Here is a 26,737-nt window from a genome sequence, read left to right on the forward strand (position 1 = left end):
AGCATCCAAGTTGGAAGGGAAGAAGTAAAACTGTCACTATTTGCAGATGACAAAATACTATATGTAGAAAACCTTAAAGTCTACACCAAAAAAATTTAAAACTAATAAATGAATTCAGTAAAGTTACAGTCTACAAGAGTAATATACAGAAATATGTTGCTTTTCTATACACTAATAATGAACTATGAGAAAGAGAAAGCAAGAAAACAATCCCTTTTTTTTGGTACATCCTGCATTAAAAAAAATTTTTTTTTATTGAAGTATAGTTGAGTTACAATGTTGTGCTAATTTCTGCTGTACAGCAAAGTGACTCAGTTATACACATATATACATTCTTTTTATATTCTTTTCCATTATGGTTTATCCCAGGAGATTGGATATAGTTCCCTGTTCTACACAGTAGGACTTTGTTGTTTATCCATCCTATATATAATAGTTTATATCTACTAACCCCAAACTCCCAGTCCATCCCTCTCCCTCCCCGCCTCCCCCTTGGCAACCACAAGTCTGTTCTCTATGTCTATGAGTCGAAAACAACCCCATTTAAAACTGCATCCAAAAGAACAAAATACCCAGGAATAAACTTAACCAAGGAGGTGAAAGACTTATACTCTTAAATCTATAAGACACTGATGAAGGAACTTGAAGATGATATGAATACATAGAAAGATAGCCTGTGTTCATGGATTGGAAGAGTTAATCCTGTTAAAATGTGCATATTACCCAAAGCAATCTACAGATTTAATGCAATACCTATCAAAATACCAATGATATTTTTCATAGAACTACAACAAATAATTCTAAAATTTGTATGAAACCACAAAAGATGCCCAAATGGCCAAAGCAATATTAAGAAAAAAGAACAAAGCTGGAGGTATCATGCTCCCTGACTTCAGTCTATACTACAAAGCTACAGTAATCAAAAGAGTGTGGTAATGGCAAAAAAACAGACATGTTGATCAATGGAACAGAATAGAGAGCTCAGAAAGAAATCTATGCACATATGGTCAATTAGTTTACAACAAAGCAAGCAAAACTATACAATGGAGAAAAGACAGTCTGTTAAAGAAGTGGTATTGGGAAAACTGGACAGGTACATGAAAAAGAATGAAATTAGAACATTTTCTTATACCATATACAAAATAAACTCAAAATGAACTAAAGACCTAAAAGGTAAGACTGGAAACCATAAAACTCTTAGAAGAAAACATAGGCAGTACATTCTTTGATGTAAGTCTTGGCAATATATTTTTGGATTTGTCTCCTCAAGCAAGAGAAACAAAAGAAAAAATAAACAAATTGAATGAATTAAACTTAAGTGCTTTTGCACAGTGAAGAAAACCATCAACAAAACAAAAAGACAACCTACTGAATGGGAGAAGATATTGGCAAACGATATGTCTGATAAGGAGTTAATATCCAAAATATACAAATAGCTCATACAACTCAATATCAAAAAAACAAACAAGTCAATTAAAAAGTGGGCAGAAGACCTGATTAGACATTTTTCCAAAAAAAAAAAAAAAAACAGATGGCCAATAGGCACATGAAAAGATGTTCAACAACACGAAGCAGGGAAATACAAACTGAAACCACAATGAGATATCACCTCACACAGGTCAGAATGGCCATCACCAAAAAGACAACACATTATAAATGTTGCTGAAGATGTGGAGAAAAGGGAAACCTAGCACACTGTTTGTGGGAATGTAAATTGGTACAGCTACTATGGAAAACAGTATGGTGGAGGTTCCTCAAAATATTAAAAGAAGAACTACCATGTGATCCAGCAATTCCATTCTTAAGTATATATCCCAAGAAAACAAAAACAGTGATTCAAAATGATACATGTACTCCAATGTTCATGGCAACATTATTTACAATAGCCAAGAACTGGAAGCAACCTAGGTGTCCATCAATAGATGGATGGATAAAGAAAATGTGAGATTATATATATAATATATATATATATATATATATATATATATATATATATATATACATACACACACATATATATATTACTCAGCCATAGAAAAGAATGAAATTTTGCCATTTGCAACAACATGGATGGGCCTGGAGGGTATTATGGTTAGTGAAGTAAGTCAGACAAAGACAAATACTGTATATTTTCACTTACATATGGAATCTAAAAATTAAACCAAATGAATGACAAGCAAAACAGAAACAGACTCACAGACACAGAGAATAAATTAGTGGTTACCAGTGAGGAGGAGGGGTGGGGAGGGGTAAGACAGGGGAAGGGGATTAAGAGGTATAAACTACTAGGTATAAAACAAATAAGATACAAAGATATAATGCACAGCACAAGGAATATGGCCAATAGTTTGTAATAACTTTAAGGAATACAATCTATAAAAATATCGAATCACTATGTTGTACACCTGAAGTTAATATAACACTGTAAATCAACCATACTTCAATAAAAAAGAATGGAATTGAAAAGCAAAAAAAAAAAAAAAAAAAAAAAACACAAAAGGAGAGCCAGGAACAGGAAGTACAAACAGAATAGTAAATAGAAAGATGTAGTAATAAACACAAATATATTCTAATGGCATTAAGTGCAAATAGAATAAGCATTCAAATATAAAGTCAATAATTTTCAGGTTAAAAAATATTGCTTCTCTAAAGATATATACATGTAAGAATTCAGAGAGCTTAGAATTTTAAAAAAGGAAATAGATGCTCCATGCAAATACTAACCAAAAGAACCCTAATAAAAGAAAGGTACAGTGATTATACTCATAATAGAAAAGATACACTTTTTATAAAGAAGAACATTTCATAATGATGAGACTATTGTTCCTGAACACAGTAGAATTAAACTAGAAATCAAAAATCATAAATATAACAACAAAATCTCCATATATGTAGCCATTAAGAAATTTCAATAACCAATGGTTCAAAATAGAAGTAATAAGTATCAGTATCAAGAGAATCAAAACTTGTTTTTTCAAAAACAAAGTTCATAAACCCTTGGCATGATACACTAAAAGGAGAACAAAAGAAAGAGCATCATGACAGATTCTAAAAATGTTAAAATATCACCGAAGGATACTGTGAACAACTTTATAAAATATCTCTAAAAATGCAAATGAAATAAACACATTCTTAGGGAGAAAAAACAACCAAAACTGATGCAAAGAAAAATAAAGTCTAGGCAGGCATATAACTGAAAAATTCTTCCACAAATTAAAAACTTTTCTGTAAGTATCCATGACCAAATGGCTTCACTTGGGAATTCAAGGAATTTATTAAAATTATTAAGGAAGAAATCATGACAATACTACAAAATTCTTCCAGAGAATAGAAAAAAAAAAAGAAGAGAGATAATCACTTCCAAATTCATTTTATTAGTTCAGCATAACTTTGACATAAAACCTTACATTATGAGAAAACATTATAAGAAAAACATTATGGCGGGGTGGTAGTGGTGGAATGAATTGGGAGATTGGGATTGACATATATACACTAATATGTATAAAATAGATAATAAGAACCTGCTGTATAAAAAAATAAAATAAAATACAAAAAAATAAAAATAAAGGAACACCTTAAGAAGAATTATTACTTATGTCCTATATATTTCAAAGATGATTTTAAAAGCATAAATAAATCTTAATGAAGAGTAAAAAAAAAAAATTATGGGTGCAATATCTTAAGCAAAATAATATCAAAGCAAATATAGCCATATTAAAAAGATTACTACATCATCAACAAGTGTTTCTCTTCTAGAAATGCAATGATTATTCAACATAAGAAAATCAAACAATGTAATCTACCACAGTATCCATGGGCAAGTTACTTTACCTTTCAAAAAGTTTAACTGTCCTTATTTAAAGTTTCAATTTCCTCATCAGTAAAATCAAGACTATAACAACTCATGTATCATACAGAGTTTTTTTGAGGATTAAATAATTAATGCATGTAAAGTGTTTAGCACATGGCACACAGTAAACGCCCAACAAATCTTAGCTATTATTATTAGTGCCTTTTAAAAAATGATAAGTATGAAAGAAGTAACATTTATACTGAACAATGTAGCAGATTAAAATCTCATTTATGTAGCACTCAATCAGAAAACTCTTACTATGTAAAAAAAAAACAAAAAACAAAAAACTCAGAATTTAGAGGCTTAACACAGCCATTTATTTAGTCCACAGTGCCAAGGTCAGCAACCTGAGCTAGGCACAGGAGAATGTGTCTTCTGCTCTCATTCATGTGTCTATGATCAGCTCTTAGGTCAGGTAGGGACTGGCTAGTTTGGGGAGGCGTCCGTGGAACAACTAGGATGGCTTGTCTCTCTACCATGTTGTCTCTCATCTTCCACCTGGTTAACTCGGACTTATTTACATATCAGTTACAGGGTCCCAAGAGAACAAGAGAGGGTAGGCACCAATGTGTAAGCATTTTTCAAATCTCTACTTGTATAGCATTAGAATTGTTTAAATCAAGTCACATGGTCAAACCTAGAATTTGAGTGGGGAAGGAAGGATGGGATATAGGGAGCCTTGAATAAATTGGGGACAATTACTCTAACAGTGTACCACAAGTTCCAAAGCAGTAATTCATTAAAAAAATATATAGGAAATTGTATACATGATTTTTATCCAACATAAATTACCAAACCATTAAAATCCAATAAGAACAAAAATTTTTTCCCCAAACTGTTTCCTTTACTTAGCGTCTCCAGTTTTATCAAACCATCCCTAAGTCTCTAAGACCTTAGCTTGGTAACCAAAACATAGCTTTCAAATTTGATGCCTAATACTGCCCAATCCAAACCTTTTTCCCCAACAAGGCAAAGTCAACCAATGACTTTCTCTTAAAGCATTCTTATTTATGTTTGGCTCATGCCATTTCCTTATCTGAAAGACGCTTTCCTTGACCCTCCCTCTTTGAATCATTTCATGTAACTCATCATTTAAGTTTCCAGCTCAAATACTACTTAAAGATAATAGTAATTTATTCCTCATTAATATTAGAAAAAAGTTAGAGAGCAAACATTTATCTGAACTCCCATTTTGTGCCATGAACTTTCATGGGGCCAGCTACATATATAATATTCCATTTGTGTTGTTCCCTATCTTTCTGAAGAATAGGTCTTCTGGATGAAACAGTAAAATTTATTGTGTAAAGGTTATTTTTTGGACATCCTTGCTTCTTCCATAGAATTCACTAGGGCAAAAAAGATTTAGTAAGTACTCACATTTGCTTCATATTTTTTACTGTTTTTGGTGAAAATTTTATATAATTTCTCACTTTACATACTCATAGTATCTTAATATTAAATAAGAGAATCAAACTAAATTAAGTGATATTTTACCAACTAGATACTTTATAATTTATCATTTATTTACATTTAGATTATATTATTTATATTGTTTAATAATCCAAATGTGTCTCTCTCTAGCTAAACTTTATATAAACCACGTTTATAATAAGTTATATCTTTTAATCTACTTAATGCAAATTAAACTTATTTTTATGTTAAATATGTACTATGCATAAATTAATATAACTGCTTTTAGAAATTTCTAATTTAGATTTTTCTCTGAAGATAACTTGCCTTCCCCACACATTTACTATTTAAAATGAATGAAAGCATCTCTTGGAAGCCTCACTAAGCACTGAAAACTAATTAGCACATCTACTAGTTAAGCTTTTGTTTATTCCTTTATTTTCAGTGCTGACTGCTTGAGTAATAAGGTCTTCACTTGGATCTAGCATCTAAAAAATATTTACTATGTCTGATTAACTGACTTATGAATTTCAAATGTAATTATCTACAGATATTTACTAAAATTTTTGAAGAAAGAAGCTATCTTATACCTAATGATTGGCCTTGAAAACAGGCATATAAATAGAATTCTAATTATAGAAATGACAAATTTGAGTTAGCTTATTTAGTTGCAGTCTAATCCGTTTGAGATACGAAGTGGCATATAAAAATAGATACAAAAGCAGATAATAACATAAATAATAACAAATAATGGAAAGAATCATGGAAACAGAAAAAAAAATAAGACTGGGTGAGATGAACTAATCACCCTTTATTTCTCTCAGAAACTGGTCAAAAATTTGACTCTCATTTTTTAAGCTCCAGCAAGCCATTTATACAAAATCAATAATAATGTTCAGAGAGCACATGAAACTAAGAAGGATTTATTTCCTAAAACCCAGTGAAGAGGATACTGGGTGATATAGTGGTCACCATGATAATAGGTACAATAATTTTCTTTGTTTTTCTTTTTTTTTTTTTTTTTTCTGTGCTTCTCACCAAAACCAAGGACAAAGCTGAAGCAAGTTGCATGAAAGCAAGTCCATGAAATCCAAAACACTGTAGTTGAAGTGGGCAGCAATCTGATTGTCTTTTTCCATGAAAAAAATATTAGAAATCTAGAGAAAAGGATGGACTGCATGTTTTCAGATAGTCCTCCATAAAGATCGTTACTCCAAATCAGACTTATGGTTCAAAAACAAAGAGTTTAAGGTTTTGTTTTCTACTAAGGATCTAGAGTGTAGATATTTTGTGTTGCAATAATGGCCCACCCATAAGCCTGGACAATCAATTAAGCAGAGTGAATCATTTTTGCTTTTCTTCTTAACATTAATTCACATCTGAATTATTATTGGAAAACAGTATATTAACAGTGTTAGGGGACTTCCCTGGTGGTCCAGTGGTTAAGAATCCGCCTTCCAAAGCAGAGGACGAGGGTTCGATCCCTGGTCGGGGAACTAAGATCCCACATGCTGCGGGGCAACTAAGCCCACATGCCACAACTACTGAGCCCACGCACCGCAACTAGAGAGCCCACATGCTGCAAACTACACAGCCCACACGCTCTGGAGCCCGTGTGCCACAACTAGAGAGAAGCCTGCACACCACAACGGAGAGCCCGTGTGCCGCAACGAAAGATCTCATGTGCCTCAACTAAGATCCGGATCCAACCCAAAAAATAAAATAAAATAAATAAATAAAAGAAATAAACATTAAAAAAAAAAAAAGAATGTTAGGATAACTGCATCTGTGCAAGCTAGAAAGAACCAGAAACTTTCAGGGACAGAAAAAATTGTACTTTAGGATAACAAATTAACCTGGCTCAAAATAAGACACAAAGAGAAAAAAAAACTATTTGATGGAGTTTTGAAATATCATAGGATACCACATGGATAAAGAATCACTGGAAAATAATATTTGCATTTTATGAAGAATGGATAGCTAATTTCATAATGATTTCCTTTAAATGTGAATATATATATATTCAAACAGAGCTAGAAAAACCAAGAATTTGTAAAATACATTTTTAACTTTAACGAAAAAGACACTAGATTTAGTGAGTCCAGATTTGCAAGTTATATTGTCTAATGCTGGAAAGAAAAACTTCTAAATAAGTTCATTAAATAATTTATTATCCAAATTGAGACACTATTAAGAGTGAATTAGTTCACTACTAACAAGAAAGCTGGAAAATTAGGCATAGACCCAGGCTAACCTCGGCAAATTGGACCACACAGGCAGCCTACTTAGAGATGTCTCTCTAAGGCACAAGCTCAAAGCAGAACAATTAGTCTTCCCCCAAATCAACTCCTTTCTTCAAGCTGCTTAATCAGAAGATTGTCAACCCTCTTATCTTTAACTAAAAAATAGGTCGGTATTAACTTTTAAAAATCATGTTCTCAACAGTGAATCACTGATACTCACTGAATATGAATATTCCTTTTTCCTTAGAGACAAAGGACAAAAGGACAAATATGTCCTGGTGACAGACGTACCAGTTGATGGCCAGTGTTTTATCTTACCTGGGCAATATTTACTGCATTACAGATTCGCCCATCTTTCTCATGATCCTTTGTTTTCTGTAACATTTGCCATATTTTGTTTCTAAGTCCATCCTGCTCCTTATCTCCTCGAAGTTCCCATGACATTTTCAGCAGGTTATACACTAAGCCATAGTATCCAGTCCATTTTACTTGATCACCTGTTTAAAAAGAAAGGTTCTTTAGGAAGATATTTTATTCATCTTATTAAGGTATGGTTGCGTGAAAAAGAAGAAATTTGATTTTATTAATGCTTTAAAGTTTGAAATTCTGAACTTTGGAATTTTCTTTTTACCATTCACTACTTTTACTCCTTTAATTTTAAAAGATCTCACAGATCGTTTAAAAACTTCTAACGCTATGAGAAGATGAACTGCACCTAACTAATATTATACCTAATAAATTTAAAAGTTAAAAAGGTAAACTGTGAACTATGTACTATAAACACATTTTTGGAATTCAAGTAAAGAGGAATTTATTCAAGGAAGTATGAACACTTAGACCACCATGGTGAATTTTTACAATAAATCAAAGAAACAGGAGAAAATCACTGGCTGTTATAAAAATGATCAAGTGCTATGAAATATGGCATTTGAACCAAGAAGAAAGCTTTGAAAATAATGTAAAAGCAGACAAAAATTACTGATATAATTATAAGCTGGAAGATTTTTTTAAATAATAGAGAAATAAATCAAATGAAATAGGGGAAAGGGAGTAATGAATTCAGAGAGGTTTTTTTTTAAAGTCTAATACACTTGTCCTTCTAAAAATTATATACCAATTAGCAATTTAAATAAGTTATCAAGTTCCACTTTCAAAATATGCATCTCCCCTACAGGAAAGAGGAAGAAGTTTCTCTTTACTCTTTATCTTAAGTATTTCTTACTAGATGATATATTGCTATGCAATACTATTCAAGAAACAAGAATTCTCATTTAGTTAGTGATGGGATAAATAAATTAATGCAGGTCTCAAAGGGTATATGAGCTTAAGTTAGCTAAAGAGCAACATGAGGGTACTGAATATATGTGAAGCAAGTAAGAGGAGCAAGAGGAAGAGAAGGTTCAGAAAGGAAGATGGAGGGTATCCTGGTGAGAGCTAGTGTGACACTGAATTCATCAATGCCCCTCTTGAACAAAGTTATAAGCACAATCTGAAAAGTCACAATCTTCAACTTTTCCTAATTCAATCTGGATTTAATAATCCAGGCTAATAATAATTATCATTGTTACGATAACTAGAATACTTGGAAGTACCTACGATGTGCCCATATTCTAGTTACTCCTCACTACAATCCTGCTATGAAGACTATATCATACTTAGAGTAATAGAAGGGAACATAAGAGCTTCAACTTGGTTAGAAATTTCCCTAGCAACACACTGCTGATGAGTGAGAGAGGCAGGTGAAGGCTGGGATAATGTTATCCCATGAAGCACAGCCTCTCCAATTCAGACAAGTACTTTTCCTTCCAATCCTGCCCTCTATTCCATTCATAGGAAAGGAAGATAGACTAGAAGGTGGAAGGAGGATGCAGGAGAGAATGTACACAGCTTAGAAATGGGAGAAGGAAGGCGTGTGTCCAGCTTCCACTCTTTCTAACTAAAGTTGATACTTAAAGTAAAAGCTGCAAATATGAGGCTACAGTTAAGCAGCAAATTCTTCTGAAAATATAAATTTCCCCTCATAAAAATTTTACCAGTAAAAATCGGTGTATTGCAATAGTTGAAATTATATATAGGAAGTGACGTCAGCAAGATGGTGGACTAGGAAGTCCCCAGCCTTCATCCTCTCACAGTAACAACAACTTGGCAGACATCCATGAACAAAACTGCCTTTTGGGAGACCTTGGAACCCAGGTAATAGGTTGTAAAACACCAATGGAAGCCAAGACTCAGGAAGACCACTTCAAGAAGGCAGGCTGGACTCAGGTGGCTGGCCTTTCAACAGTGGTCCAGCTGTGGACCTAGTAGCACCCCTGTCCCCCCATGAACTTAGCTCCTGCTCTGCTTGTCCATGGTCCTGCCACCAGTCCCATCCACCAAAGGACTCGGGAGGACCCATGCCTGTTGTGCCCTGAGTAACAGGCCCACTGACTGAGGACCCGACTGTGGACCCTGAAGCACTGTGACCTGGTTCCAGCCTCACTCTACCACGGTCCAGAGGCAGTTCTGCATACCTAGGAACCCACCCATGGACCTAGCCGGAGAATGCTCAGGAACCTGGGGGGGAGCCAAATGCATTTGTACCCCTGGTAACAGACCTGAGACCTGCAGACACAGCAGTGGTCCTGTGACCAGGCTCCAGCCCTGCCCCACCACAGTCCTAGAGGTGCTCCCATCTGCTCAGGGACCCAAAGGAACCATCCCCACTCAGGCTCCCCGGTAACAGGCCCGTTTACCCCCAGCAGAGAGGGAGCTGTAAGAAGAGAGGAGGATAGGGAGGATATCAAATGGAGCTAAGGTGGAGAGTTCATATTACAAATGCATAAGGTAAAATAACTAAAGATAAATAAGGTCAGATTAACTGGTAGATATTTGAGCAAAAGAGTAATATTATATCTGCTCAATGAAATGTTATGTCTATTCAAGCAAGAAACTGGGAAACCAATATGGGAGTTTTATGAGGTAATCCAGGGCTTTACTGTGATGAGCAGCAGGAGATTGGAGAGTAAAGGACAAAGCTAAAACATTGTTGAGTAGATTTCACAAGACTTCTTTGCTATGGAGGAGGAAGACAGAGTGAAGTGAAAAGGACAAGTGCATGTTCAAGCTCAGGAAAATGAAACAATAATGAAATCAATTGCAGAAATGAGATTATATAGAAAAGCCAGTTTGGGGAGAAAGGAGATAAATAAATATGGTATGATGATGGGTAAGGGGAATCTGATATTCAGCTTGTTGTAAAAACAGCTATAATTCAAGTAAAATAGCAGAACTGAAATTATGGATTTGTGAGTCATTAGCAGAAAAATAAGGCCTGAACTCAATATGAGTAGAGAAACAACTATGAGTTTTTAATGAATATTTCTGGAATTGCAAACCTCAGAAATACAAAAGCAGTTTTTGAACAGTATGATAAATAAAATATACTGTAGTTTTTAACCCATTTATAAATTTACTTCTAATTTATTTCTAAACACCCAACTCTTTACATTAAAAAGAATGATTGACAAAAGTACATACAAATTACTTTCCTTCATATATTTTAAATGATTGTTTTTTGAGGAACAATATTTTAGAACCCTGCAATCACTGAACTGAATATGGTTTGTTTTTAGAATACACAAGACCAGTAGACCAGTCATGAAACCATAAAATATATTCTGATAACTGTGTTCTCAAAACTCAATTTTTAAATGCCATTGATGACTTTAAAAGAAAGCTGGTGCTCACACTCCCTCTTGCGAGAACACCAGAATCACAACTAGCTGCTGGACAATCATCAACAGGAAGACACTGGAACTCACCAAAAAAGATACCTCACATCCAAAGACAAAGGAGAAGCCACAATGAGACGGTAGGAGGGGCGCAATCAGAGTAAAATCAAATCCCATAACTGGTGGGTGGGTGACTCACAGACTGGCGAACACTTATACCACAGAAGTCCACCCACTGGAGTGAAGGTTCTGAGCCCCACGTCAGGCTTCCCAACCTGGATGTCCGGCAATGGGAGGAGGAATTCATAGAGAATCATCGACCTTGAAGCCTAGAGGGAATTGATTGCAGGACTTCGACAGGACTGGGGGAAACAGAGACTCCACTCTTGGAGGGCACACACAAAGTAGTGTGCGCATCGGGACCCAGGGGAAGGAGCAGTGACCCTGGGGGACACTGAACCAGACCTACCTGCTAGTGTTGGAAGGTCTCCTGCAGAGGTGGTGGGTGGCTCTGTTTCACTGTGGGGACAAGGACACTGGCAGCAGAAGTTCTGGGAAGAACTCCTTGGCGTGAGCCTTCCCAGAGTCTGTCATTAGCCCCACCAAAAGCCCAGGTAGGCTCCAGCGTTGGGTTACCTCAGGCAAAACAACAAACAGGGAGGGAACCCAGCCCCACCCATCAACAGTCAAGTGGAATAAAGTTTTACTGAGCTCTGACCACCACAGCAACAGTCAGCTCTACCCACCACCAGAGCCTCCCATCAAGCCTCTTAGATAGCCTCAACCACCACAGAGCAGACAGCAGAAGTAAGAAAAACTACAATGCTGCAGCCTGTAGAAAAAAAACCACATTTACAGAAAGATAGACAGGATGAAAAGGCAGAGGGCTATATACCAGATGAAGGAACAAGATAAAACCCCAGAAAAACAACTAAATGAAGTGGAGATAGGCAACCTTCCAGAAAAAGAATTCAGAATAATGATAGTGAAGATGATCCAGGACCTCAGAATAAGAATGGAGGCAAAGATCAAGAAGATGCAAGAAATGTTTAACAAAGACCTAGAAGGATTAAAGAACAAACAGAGATGAACAATACAATAACTGAAATGAAAACTACACTAGAAGGAATCAATAGCAGAATAACTGAGGCAGAAGAACGGATAAGTGACTTGGAAGACAGAATGATAGAATTCACTGCTGCAGAACAGAATAAAGAAAAAAGAATGAAAAGAAATGAAGACAGCATAAGAGACCCCCTGGGACAACATTAAACGCAACAACATTCGCATTATAGAGGTCCCAGAAGGAGAAGAGAGAGAGAAAGGACCAGAGAAAATATTTGAAGACATTATAGTCGAAAACTTCCCTAACATGGGAAACAAAACAGCCACCCAAGTCCAGGAAGCGCAGAGTCCCATACAGGATAAACCCAAGGAGAAACACTCCAAGGCACATAGTAATCAAATTGGCAAAAATTAAAGACAAAGAAAAATTATTGAAAGCAGCAAGGGAAAAATGACAAATAACATACAAGGGAACTCCCAGAAGGTTAACAGCTGATTTCTCAGCAGAAACTCTACAAGCCAGAAGGGAGTGGCATGATATACTTAAAGTGATGAAAGGGAAGAAACTACAACCAAGATTACTCTACCCGGCAAGGATCTGATTCAGATCTGATGGAGAAATCAAAAGCTTTACAGGCAAGCAAAAGCTAAGAGAATTCAGCACCACCAAACCAGTTCTACAACAAATGCTAAAGGAACTTCTCTAAGTGGGAAACACAAGAGAAGTAAAGGACCTAAAAAAACAAACCCAAAACAATTAAGAAAATGGTCATAGGAACACACATATCGATAATTACCTTAAACATGAATGGATTAAATGCTCCAATCAAAAGACACAGGCTTGTTGACTGTATACAAAAACAAGACCCATATATATGCTGTCTACAAGAGACCCACTTCAGACCTAGGGACACATACAGACTGAAAGTGAGGGGATGGAAAAAGATATTCCATGCAAATGGAAATCAAAAGAAAGCTGGAGTAGCTATACTCATATCAGATAAAATAGATTTTAAAATAAAGAATGTTACAAGAGACAAGGAAGGACACTACATAATGATCAAGGGATCAATCCGAGAAGAAGATATAACAATTATAAATATATATGCACCCAACATAGGAGCACTTCAATACATAAGGCAACTGCTAACAGCTATAAAAGAGGAAATCGACAGTAACACAAAAAGAGTGGGGGACTTTAACACCTCACTTACACCAATGGACAGATCATCCAAAATGAAAATAAATAAGGAAACAGAAGCTTTAAATGACAATATAGACCAGATAGATTTAATTGATATTTATAGGACATTCCATCCAAAAACAGCAGATGACACTTTCTTCTCAAGTGCGCACGGAACATTCTCCAGGATAGATCACATCGTGGTTCACAAATCTAGCCTCAGTAAATTTAAGAAAATTGAAATCATATCAAGCATCTTTTCTGACCACAACGCTATGAGATTAGAAATGAATTACAGGGAAAAACACATTAAAAACACAAACACATGGAGGCTAAACAATACGTTACTAAATAACCAAGAGATCACTGAAGAAATCCAAGAGGAAATCAAAAAATACCTAGAGACAAATGACAATGAAAACACGACGATCCAAAACCTGTGGGATGCAGCAAAAGCAGTTCTAAGAGGAAAGCTTATAGCTATTCAAGCCTACCTAAAGAAACAAGAAAAATCTCAAGTAAACAATCTAACCTTACACTTAAAGGAACTAGAGAAAGAAGAACAAACAAAACCCAAAGTTAGCAGAAGGAAAGAAATCATAAAGATCAGAGCAGAAAGAAATGAAATAGAAACAAAGAAAACAATAGCAAAGATCAATAAAACTAAAAGCTGGTTCTTTGAGAAGATAAACAAAATTGATAAGCCATTAGCCAGACTCATCAAGAAAAAGAGGGAGAGGACTCAAATCAATAAAATTAGAAATGAAAAAGGAGAAGTTACAACAGACAGCATAGAAATACAAAGCATCATAGGAGACTACTACAAGCAACTCTGTGCCTATAAAATGGACAACCTGGAAGAAATGGACAAATTCTTAGAAAAGTACATCCTTCCAGGACTGAACCAGGAAGACATAGAAAGTACGAACAGACCAATCACAAGTAATGAAATTGAAACTGTGATTAAAAATCTTCCAACAAACAAAAGTCCAGGACCAGATGGCTTCACAGGTGAATTCTATCAAACATTTAGAGAAGAGCTAACACCCATGCTTCTCAAACTCTTCCAAAAAATTGCAGAGGAAGGAACACTCCCAAACTCATTCTATGAGGCCACCATAACCCTTATACCAACACCAGACAAAGATACTACAAAAAAAAGAAAATTACAGACCAATATCACTGATGAATATAGATGCAAAAATCCTCAACAAAATACTAGCAAACAGAATCCAACAACACATTAAAAGGATCAAACACCACGATCAAGTGGGATTTATCTCAGGGATTCAAGGATTCTTCAATATACGCAAATTAATAAATGTGATACACCATATTAACAAATTGAAGAATAAAAAACCATATGATCATCTCAATAGATGCAGAAAAAGCTTTTGACAAAATTCAACACCGATTTATGACGAAAACTCTCCAGAAAGTGGGCATAGAGGGAACCTACCTCAACATAATAAAGGCCATATACGACAAACCCACAGCAAACATCATTGTCAACGGTGAAAAACTGAAAGCATTTCCTCTAAGATCAGGAACGAGACAAGGATGTCCACTCTCACCACTATTATTCAACATAGTTTTGGAAGTCCTAGACACGGCAATCAGAGAAGAAAAAGAAATAAAAGGAATGCAAATTGGAAAAGAAGAAGTAAAAGTGTCAGTATTTGCAGATGACATGATACTATACATAGAGAATCCTAAAACTGCCACCAGAAAACTATTAGAGCTAATCAATGAATTTGGTAAAGTTGCAGGATACAAAATTAATGCACAGAAATCTCTTGCATTCCTATACACTAATGACGAAAAATCTGAAAGAGAAATTATGGAAACACTCCCATTTACCATTGCAACAAAAAGAATAAAATACCTAGGAATAAACCTACCTAGGGAGACAAAAGACCTGTATGCAGAAAACTATAAGACAGTGATGAAAGAAATTAAAGATGATACCAACAGACGGAGAGATATACCATGTTCTTGGATTGGAAGAATCAACATTGTGAAAATGACTATACTACCCAAAGCAATCTACAGATTCAGTGCAATCCCTATCAAATTACCAATGACATTTTTTACAGAACTAGAACAAATCATCTTAAAATTTGTATGGAGACACAAAAGACCCCGAATAGCCAAAGCAGTCTTGAGGGAAAAAAACGGAGCTGGAGGAATCAGACTCCCTGACTTCAGACTATACTACAAAGCTACGGTAATCAAGACAATATGGTACTGGCACAAAAACAGAAACATAGATCAATGGAACAAGATAGAAAGCCCAGAGATAAACCCACGCACCTATGGTCAACTAATCTAGGACAAAGGAGGCAAAGATATACAATTGAGAAAAGACAGTGTCTTCAATAAGTGTTGCTGGGAAAACTGGACAGCTACATGTAAAAGAATGAAATTAGAATACTCCCTAACACCATACACAAAAATAAACTAAAAATGGATTCGAGACCTAAATGTAAGACCGGACACTATAAAACTCTTCGAGGAAAACATAGGAAAAACACTCTTTGGCATAAATCACAGCAAGATCTTTTTTGACCCACCTTCTAGAGTAATGGAAATAAAAACAAAAATAAACAAACGGGACCTAATGAAACTTCAAAGCTTTTGCACAGCAAAGGAAACCATAAACAAGACCAAAAGACAACCCTCAGAATGGGAGAAAATATTTGCAAATGAATCAACGGACAAAGGATTAATCTCTAAAATATATAAACAGATCATTCAGCTCAATATTAAAGAAACAAACACCCCAATCCAAAAATGGGCAGAAGACCTAAACAGACATTTCTCCAAAGAAGACATAAAGATGGCCAAGAAGCACATGAAAAGATGCTCAACATCACTAATTATTAGAGAAATGCAAATCAAAACTACCATGAGGTATCTCCTCACACCAGTTAGAATGGGCATCATCAGAAAATCTACAAACAACAAATGCTGGAGAGGGTGTGGAGAAAAGGGAGCCCTCTTGCACTGTTGGTGGGAATGTAAATTGATACAGCCACTATGGAGAACAGTATGGAGGTTCCTTAAAAAACTAAAAATAGATTTACCATATGACCCAGCAATCCCACTACTGAGCATATACCCAGAGAAAACCGTAATTCCAAAAGAGACATGCACCCCAATGTTCATTGCAGCACTATTTACAACAGCTAGGTCATGGAAGCAACCTAAATGCCCATCGACAGTCGAATGGATAAAGAAGTTGTGGTACATATATACAATGGAATATTACTCAGTCATAAAAAGGAATGAAATTGAGTCATTTGTTGAGACGTGGATGGATCTAGAGACTGTCATACGGAGTGAAGTAAGTCAGAAAGAGAAAAACAAATATCGTATATTAACACATGTATGTGGAACCTAGAAGAATGGTACAGATGAACCGGTTTGCAGGGCAGAAGTTGAGACACAGATGTAGAGAACAAACGTATGGACACCAAGGGTGGAAAACTGCGGTTGGGTGGGGATGGTGGTGTGCTGAATTGGGCGATTAGGATTGACATGTGTACAGTGATGTGTATAAAATTGATGACTGATTAAAAAAAAAAAAAAGAAAGCTGTTCACCTGTTGATTTAAACTACAGTGAAGTGTTGCTTACAGATATTTTTAGGGAGAATCTATTACATCCAATTGACTGACAGTTAATGAAGGAAAAAAATTCTTATAAAGACAGATGGGATGTGTTACAACTTCATAAAAAGTAGAATGTGTTCTCATATGCATGTCTACACACTTGCTGAGAAGCATGCCTGCTCTGAAACTTCTCATCCAAGGACCAGACTGTAACATAAGGCACTTTTCTGTTCTGCTTTGAGTGACCCTGTGGTAGCTATCAAAGATGTTACTTTAAATGTACTGAGAAAAAAATATGTCTCCATCTGCAGCTAAGCTAGGAAATAACAAAACTGAAGCAAAACAAAATTCCTAATAAACCTTAAAAATTTATTAAATTATACCATTTGAAAACCAATACTTTATGATCCTTTCTCTGTAGGAATGTTTTATTTTTGCGTTTGAACTCTTTGGAAGCCGTTAATTGCCAGCCTAGATACTTATATTTCACATATTCAATGAACATAAAATATGAATATTTCTACTTATATGGATGATTATAAATGAACACAGCTTTTACAGTTTTGACAAATATAACTTGGCACCACAGAATCGAATATATCACTGAAAGGTAACCTGAATGCAAGATGTAGTTTAAAACATTAACTTTATGAAGTGCCATGTAGTGTGGAGGAACTAGATCAATGTCAAGAAACCAAGAGAAGAACTATTCAGTAAGCCAGCCATTTGTTTAATAAATACTTACTGAGTCAATGCTATGTGCCAACCACTGTTCTATGTACCAAAGAAAAAGACAATGTTACTGCTCTAGGGACACTTAATTCTAGGGGAGAAAGACAGATATTAAGAAAGTGAACTTAAAAATATCATTACAAAAATAATAGAAGATGATAATGTGACCAACAATAACTAGGAAAAGAAAACCACTACAGACAGAGTGAAAGAAAGACCTCCATGAGGACATAGTATTCAAGCTAAAATCTGATGGATTTAAAAAAAAAAAAAAAGCTAACCATCTAAGGAGCTGGGGAAAAGTGTTCCTAGCAGAAGAGATGGAAAATGCAAAGGCTATGGACCTAGAATAGCTTGAAAGTTTAGAGAAACAGAAGAAAGGATAGAATGGATGGAGTACAAGACACCAAGGGGTCCATGGGACAAGATGAGATCAGGTAGGCATGCCCTTCGCAGAGGTACACTCTCAATGATCATGGCCAATTTGTAAGCCATGGAAAGGAGTTTGGATTTTATTCTTAGTGTAATAAAAAGCTAACAGAGCATTTAAATACAGAAAGGAACTAACCCATTTTATGTTTTAAAAAATCTTTTTGGCTTCTTCGTGGAAAAGGGGACTATAAGGAAGACAGGAAGATTTTTAGTTTTTTGTAGTTAATCTATAAGAAAAGTGATAATTGCATAGACTTCAGATTTGTACAGTGAACTTGTACAATGGTATATACCCTTGGCTTCTGGGAGGTCACCTCTAATGCCTTGGAATGTCCTGTCAGATTAGAATGTTCTTATTAACCTGGGAGCCATGGGTTGTGATTATCAATTTGCCTTTGAAAGGGCCAGAGACTGGGGTCAGCCATATGTATGTGACTGAAGCCCAATAAAAGTTCTGGATACCAAAGCTTAGTGACTTTCCATAGGTGACAATACTCTATGCAAATTGTCATACATTGTTTCTTGGAGAAGTAAATGCTTTCCACACAACTCCACTGGGAGAGGACAGTGGATAGCTCTCTGCTTGGAACTCTCCTGAACTCTGCCCTATGCACCTCTTCCTTGGCTGATTTTAATCCTTTCACTGTAAGAAACCACACTCATGAGTAAAATGGCTTCTCTGAGTTCTGTGAATTCTTCCACAAATTATGAAACATGAGGGTTGCCCTGGGGGTCCCCAAACTCGCAAGTAGTTTCAGAAGTGAAGGTGGTCTTGGGGACTCCTGAACTTCACAGGAGTCAAAAATAGAGATATGTAGGAAATTTGGGGATATATTTTGGATGTATAGTAGAATAAATAGGAATTCGAGGGTACTCTTTGTTTTCAGAATGTTATACTATAATAATTATAATGATATATCTATCACTATATACACAAATACACACATAATATTTAAATACTGATCATAAGTAAGGACAGAGACAGGAAGGCAAAGTAGAAGGACGTGAGCTTATCTTACGAAAACATCAAAAACACAACTAACTGCTGAACAAACATTGACAAAAAAAAAAAAAAAAATGCTGGGACCTACCAAAAGACAGATACCCTACATCCAAAGACAAAGGAGAAGCCACAACAACTTGATAGGAGGGGTGCAATAACAATAAAATTAAATCCCATACCATCAAGTGGGTGACCCACTAACTGGAAAATAATTATACCACAGAAGTTCTCCCACAGGAGTGAAAGTTCTTAGCCCCATGTCAGGCTCCCCAGCCTGGAGGTCTGGTATGGGAGGAAGAGGAGCCTTCAGAGAATCTGACTTTGAAGGCCAGCAGGGTTTGATCTCAGGAATTCCACAGGACTGTGGGAAACAGAAAATCCACTCTTGGAGGGCACACACAAGGTCTCATGTGCACCAGGACCCAGAGAAAGAAGCAGTGACCTCACAAGAGTCTGGGACAGACCTACCTACTAGTATTGGAGGGTCTCCTGCAGAGGTGGGGGGAAGCTATGGCTCACTGTGGGGAAAAAGACACTGATGGCAGTAGTTCTGGGGAGTATACATTGGTGTGAGCCCTCCTGGAGGTCATCATTTTATCATCAAGACCTGGGCTCACCCAACAGCTGTAGGCTCCAGTGCTGGGACACCTCAGGACAAACAGCCAACATGGCAGGAACACAGCCCACTCATCAGGAGACAGGCTACTTACAGTCTTCCTGAGAACACAGCTGTCCAGTAAACACAACCCTTAACACAGCCATGCCCACCAGAGGGACCCAGCTCCACCCACCAGTGGGCAGGGACCAGTCTCTCCCACCAGGAAGGCTGCACAAGCTTCTTAGACAGCCTCATCCACCAGGAGGCAGACAGCAGAAGCAAGAAGAACTAAAACCCTTTAGCCTGCTGAACGGAAACTGTGATCACAAAGTCAGACAAAATGAGATGGCAGAGGAACATGTCCCAGATGAAGGAACAAGATAAAATGCCACAAGAACAACTAAGTGAAGGGTAGATAGGCAATCTCCTGGAGAAAGAATTCAGAGTAATAATAGTGAAGATGATCCAGGACCTCAGAAAAAGAATGGAGGCAAAGATTGAGAGGATGCAAGAAATGTTTAACAAAAACCTAGAAGAACTAAAGAACAAGCAAACAGAGATAAACAATACACTAACTGAAATGAAAAATACACTAGAAGGAATCAATAGCAGAGTAACTGAGGCAGAAGAACAGATATGTGTGCTGGAAGACAGAATGGTGGAAATCACTGCCACAGAACAGAATAAAGAAAAAAGAATGAAAAGGAATGAGGACAGCATAAGAGACCTCTGGGACAACATTAAATGCACCAACATTTGCATTACAGGGGTCTCAGAAGAAAAGAGAGAGAGAAAAACCTGAGAAAATATTTGAAGAGATAATAGCTGAAAATTTCCCTAACATGGGAAAGGAAACAATCACCCAAGTCCAGGAAGTGCAGAGAGTCCCAGGCAGGATAAACCCAAGGAGGAACATGCTGAGACACATGGTAATCAACTTGGCAAAAATTAAAGACAAAGAAAAAATATTAAAAGCAGCAAGGGCAAAGAAACAAATAACATACTAGGGAATTCCCATAAGGTTACCAGCTAATTTCTCAACAGAACCTCTGCAGGACAGAACGGAGTGGCATGATATATTTAGAGTGATGAAAGGGAAAAACCTACAACCAAGAATACTCTATCCAGAAAGGTTCTCATTCAGATTCAATGGAGAAATCAAAACTTTACAGACAAGCAAAAGCTAAGAGAATTCAGTACCACCCAACCAGCTTTGCAACAAATGCTAAAGAAACTTCTCTAGGCAGGAAAGAAAAAGCCACAACTAGAAACAAGAAAATTACGAATGAAAAAGCTCACTGATAAAGGCAAACATACAGTAAAGGTAGGAAATCATCTTCACACAAATATATCAAAACCAGGAATCGCAAGGAGAGTACCAATGTAGGATACTGGAAATGCATTAGAGATTAACAGACCAGAAACTTAGAATGATCATGTTTATATATAGACTGCTGTATCAAAACCTCATGGTAACAGTGAACCGAAAATCTACAACAGATACACACACCAATAAAGTTAGTCATGAAATCAGAAGACAAGAGAACAAAAGAGGAAGGGAAGAAAAAAAGACCTACAAAAACAAATCCAAAACAACTAACAAAATGGCAATAAGAACATACATATTGATAACAAACTTAAACATAAACGGATTAAATGCTCCAACCAAAAGACATAGACTAGCTGAATGGATACAAAAACAAGACCTGTATATATGCTGTTTACAAGAGACCCACTTCAGATCTAGAGACACATACAGACTGAAAGTCAGGGGATGGAGAAAGGTATTCCATGCAAATGGAAATCAAAAGAAAGCTGGAGTAGAAATACTCATATCAGAAAAAATAGACTTTAAGAATATGACTGTTACAAGAACAAAGAAGGACACTGCATAATGATCAATCCAAGAAGATATAACAATTGTAAATATATACGCACCTGACATAAAGCACCTCAATATATAAGGCAAATACTAACAGCCATAAAAGGAGAAATCGACAGTAACACTATAATAGTGGGGGGCTTTAACACCCCACTTTTGTCGATTGACAGATCATACAGACAGAAAATCAGTAAGGAAATACAGGCCTTAAATGACACATTAGACCAAATTGACCTAACTGATATTTATGGAGCTGAGTCTTCCATCCCAAAGCAGCAGAATACACATCCTTTTCAAGGGCACATGGAACATTCTCCAGGAGTGATCACATGCTGGGCCACAAATCGAGCCTTGGTAAATTTAAGAAAATTGAAATCATATCAAGCATCTTTTCCAACCACAATGCTATGAGATTAGAAATCAACTACAAGAAAAAAAACATAAACATATGGAGGCTAAACAATATGTTACTAAACAACCAATTGATCACTGAAGAAATGAAAGAGGAAATCAAAACATACCTAGAGACAAGGGAAAACAAAAGCACAATGATCCAAAACCTATGGGACGCAGCAAGAGCAGTTCTAAGAGGGAAGTTCATAGCAATAAAATCTTACCTCAGGAAACAGGAAAAATCTCAAATAAACAACCTAACCTTACACCTAAAGCAACTAGAGAAAGAAGAACAAACAAAATCCAAAGTTAGTAGAAGGAAAGAAATCATAGATCAGAGAAAAATAAATGAAATAGAGATGAAGAAAACAATAGAATAGATCAATGAAACTAAAAGCTGGTTCCTGGAAAAGATAAACAAAATGGATAAACCTTTAACCAGACTCATCAAGAAAAAAAGGGAGAGGACTCAAATTAATAAAATTAGAAATGAAAAAGGAGAAGTTACAACAGACACCACAAAAATACAAAGGATCATGAGAGATCCTACTACAAGCAACAATATGCCAAGAAAATGGACAACCTAGAAGAAATGGACAAATTCCTAGAAAGGTATAACCTTCCAAGGCTGAGCCAGGAAGAAATTCCTAGAAAGGTATAACCTTCCAAGGCTGGGCCAGGAAGTAATGAACAGACGAATCACAAGTACTGAAATTGAAACTGTGATTAAAAACTCCCAACAAACAAAAGTTTACAAACAGATGGCTTCACAGGTGAATTCTACCAAACATTTAGAAAAGAATTAACATCTATCCTTCTGAAACTCTTCTAAAAACTTCCAGAGGAAGGAATACTCCCAAACTCATTCTATGAGGCCACCATCACCCTGATACCAAAACCAGACAAAGATACCACACAAAAAAAAGAAAATTACAGGCCAGTTTTGCTAATGAATATAAGATGCAAATATCCTCAGCAAAATACAAGCAATCCAACTCCAACAATACAAAAAAAGGATCATACACCATGATCAAGTGGGATTTATCCCATGGATGCAAGGATTCTCCAATATGTGCAAATCAATCAATGCGATACACCACATCAACAAATTGAAGAATAAAAACCATATGATCTCAATAGATACAGAAGATGCTTTTGATAAAATTCAACACCCATTTACAATAAAAACTCTCCAGAAAGTAGGCATAAAAGGAACTTACCTCAATGTAATAAAGGCCATATATGATAAACCCACAGCTAATATCACCTTCAATGGTGAAAAGCTGAAAGCTTTCTCTCTAAGATCAGGACCAACACAAGGATGCCCACTCTCGCCACTTTTATGTAACATAGTTGGAAGTCCTATCCACGGCAATCAGAGAAGAAAAAGAAATAAGAGGGATCCAAATTGGAAAAGAAGAAGTAAAACTGTCTTCAAATGACATGATACTATATAAAGAAAATCCTAAAGGTGCTATCAGTAATCTATTGATACTAGAGCTTATTGATGAATTCAGTAAAGTTGCAGGATACAATATTAATACACAAAATTAATACACAGTACATTTCTATACACTAATAATGAAATCAGAAAGCAAAATTAAAGAAACAATCCCATTTAGAAATTAGAGAAACAATCACATCAGAAAAAATAAAATACCTAGGAATAAACCTACCTAAGGAGACAAAAGACCTGTACTCTGAAAGCTAAGAGACACTGATGAAAGAAACTGAAGATAATACAGATGAGAAGATATACCATGTTCTTGCATTAGAAGAATCAATACTGTCAAAATGACTATACCACCAAAGGCAATCTACAGATTCAATACAATCCCTATCAAATTACCAATGGCATTTTTCACAGAAGTAGAACAAAAAAAATTTTAATTTGTATGGAGACAAAAAAAACCCTGAATAGCCAAAGCAATCTCGAGAAAGAAAAATGGAGCTGGAGGAATTAGGCTCCCTGACTTCAGACTATACTACTAAGCTACAGTCATCAAAACAGTATGGTACTGGAACAAAACCAGAAATATAGATCAATGGAACAGGATAGAAAGCCCAGAAATAAACTCATGCACCTATGGTCAATTAATCTACAACAAAGGAGGCAAAAATATAAAATGGAGTAAAGACAGTCTCTTAAAAAAGTAAAATTAAAACATCCTTTAACACCATACGCAAAAATAAACTCAAAATGGTTAAAGATCTAAATGTAAGACCGGATACTGTAAAACTCTTAGAGGAAAATATAGGCAGAACACTCTTTGACATAAATTGCAGCAGTATCTTTTTCAATCCGTCTCCCAGAGTAATGGAAATAAAAAGAAACATAAACAAATGGGACCTGATTAAACTCAAAAGCATTTGCACAGCAAAGGAAACCATAAACAAAATGACAAGACAACCCACAGAATGGGAGAAAATATTTGTAAATGATGCAACTGACAAGGGATTAATCTCTAAAATATATAAACAGCTCATGTGATCTAAAAAACTAAAAATAAAAATAGAGCTACCATATGATCCTGCAATCCCATTCCTGGGCACATATCTGGAGAAAAACATGGTTTGAAAGGATACATGCACCCCAATGTTCATTACAAAACTGTTTACAATAGCCAAGACATGGAAGCAACCTAAATGTCCATCAACAGATGAATGGATAAAGAAGATGTGGTACATACATACAGCAGAATATTACCCAGCCATTAAAAAGAATGATATAATGCCATTTGCAGCAACATGGATAGACCTGGAGATTATCATACTAAGTGAAGTAAGACAGAGGAAGACAAATATCATATGATATCACTTATATGTGGAATCTAAAAAAAATGATACAAATGAACTTATTTACAAAACAGAAACAGACTCACAGAGCGAATTTATGGTTACCAGGGGAAGAGCAGGGTGGAGGGATAGATTGGGAGTTTGGAACTGACATGTACACACTGCTATATTTAAATAGATAATCAACAAAGACCTACTGTATAGCACAGGGAACTCTGCTCAGTATTCTCTAATAACCTAAATGGGAAAAGAACTTTAAAAAGAATAGATAAATGTATATGTATAATTGAATCACTTTTCTGTACACCTGAAAGTAATACAACAATTTTAATCAATTATACTCCAATATAAAATAAAAATTTAAAAAACGTATATGTGACCTATAAGCACAGAGGCTGTAATACAACATGGAATAATAGAAAGTCAGGATGTATTTAACTGTGTATATTCTGCAGCACATCTACCACAAGTCCCTCAAGTAATAAATGGGAAAACCAGTTTATAATAAATAAGTATTGATCAGAGAGTTATTCTGTATAATCATATCTGATCATTATGCATTTTAAACAAGTATCCACCAGAATAAAGCAAAGAGAGCCAAAGTATTACTAATATGCCCTTTTCTGTTGCAGGTATGAAAGAAAACATAAAGCAAAAGCAAAAGTCAGCTGATTCTTTTATTAACGTATGCATTAATTGAAATGTAATGGCAAGTAGGATGCCAAAATGTTGACAAATATTTAAGGAACTTATTAGAACCTGTCTTGCTTAAATTTTATGATCTTTTTCCATAGTCAATTATGGAAATCTGTTAATTAAAAATAATTGTCTGCTGGAGTTACAACCGGGAACCAAAGGAGAAGGTAATTTATCTGCTTTCCAAGAACATCAATTATTCGTATAAATAAAGAAATATCAGACTTCTGATTCTTGGAATCATTTTAAATTTCATTAAACTACATTAATACCACCGAGATATATGGCCTATCTCTACGGAAGTAGTTAATCCTCATAGATTTTTGTATCTGAAGGCAACAAAACAAGAAAAAGAAAATAACAAAGATCTTTTTGGAAATTAAGACAGCAATAAAGACAATGTTTATAAGCATATTACATGCAAAAACTCTTTTAGAATCCATAATCTTGAGGAAACTAAAATTCTGAGACATAAATCAAGTTGCCTAACATCATCCAGAACTTGACAACTGAGTCACCCCAAATTTCCGAAACCAAGTCCAATCCAGTGAACATTTATTCATCTACAACTGAACAATTTTGGTGCTGTTTTCCCTCCTCTTCTTACCTAAATCTCTCACCCTTCACCCCATACGGGGACCTTCTATTATTCCTTCCAGTAAGTAGCTACTTCAGATGTCTTTAATGAAATAACTATTCACCCAAAACCTTAAGAAATACCTGGACCAAACACAGAAATAATCTGTCAGACTAAATCAGAGATTTCTGTACCCATGAACATATTATCAGGTTACTCTTGATGGATGCGAGAGGTGAAGAAGAAAGTGACTCTAGAGAATTAGTATTCATTTCTGGACCAGATTAAATGACAGAAAAAAATCAATCTGAATCTAGAGGATCTTAATGTAATTCTGACTTGTATAACAAAGGAAGTTACAAGTACCTAGTAAGTTATTTTTGTGAATGTATGCACATTTGCTTCTTAATTAATTTGGATAGGGAGCCAAAATCTTATTTTTTTCTCCTCTGCTAAGATATATTATTACAAAAATTGATTTTTAAGATGCCGCTTTAGAATATACTTCAGCACCATGAACACTTTTGGAAATACTGCAGGATTTCTAG

General features: G+C 35.7%; 1 protein-coding gene across 1 annotated transcript in view; it reads right to left on the reverse strand.

Annotated features, from left to right (window-relative positions):
* Positions 1–26,737, reverse strand: part of TMEM232 (transmembrane protein 232) — a 245,062-nt gene that overhangs the window by 144,962 nt on the left and 73,363 nt on the right. The window contains 1 exon segment of the mRNA XM_082377095.1: positions 7,825–8,003. Coding sequence (XP_082233221.1) covers positions 7,825–8,003 — 179 coding nt within the window.

The sequence above is a fragment of the Balaenoptera borealis genome (assembly GCF_965194805.1).
Source record: "Balaenoptera borealis genome assembly, chromosome: 2".
Classification (NCBI taxonomy): Eukaryota; Metazoa; Chordata; class Mammalia; order Artiodactyla; family Balaenopteridae; genus Balaenoptera; species Balaenoptera borealis.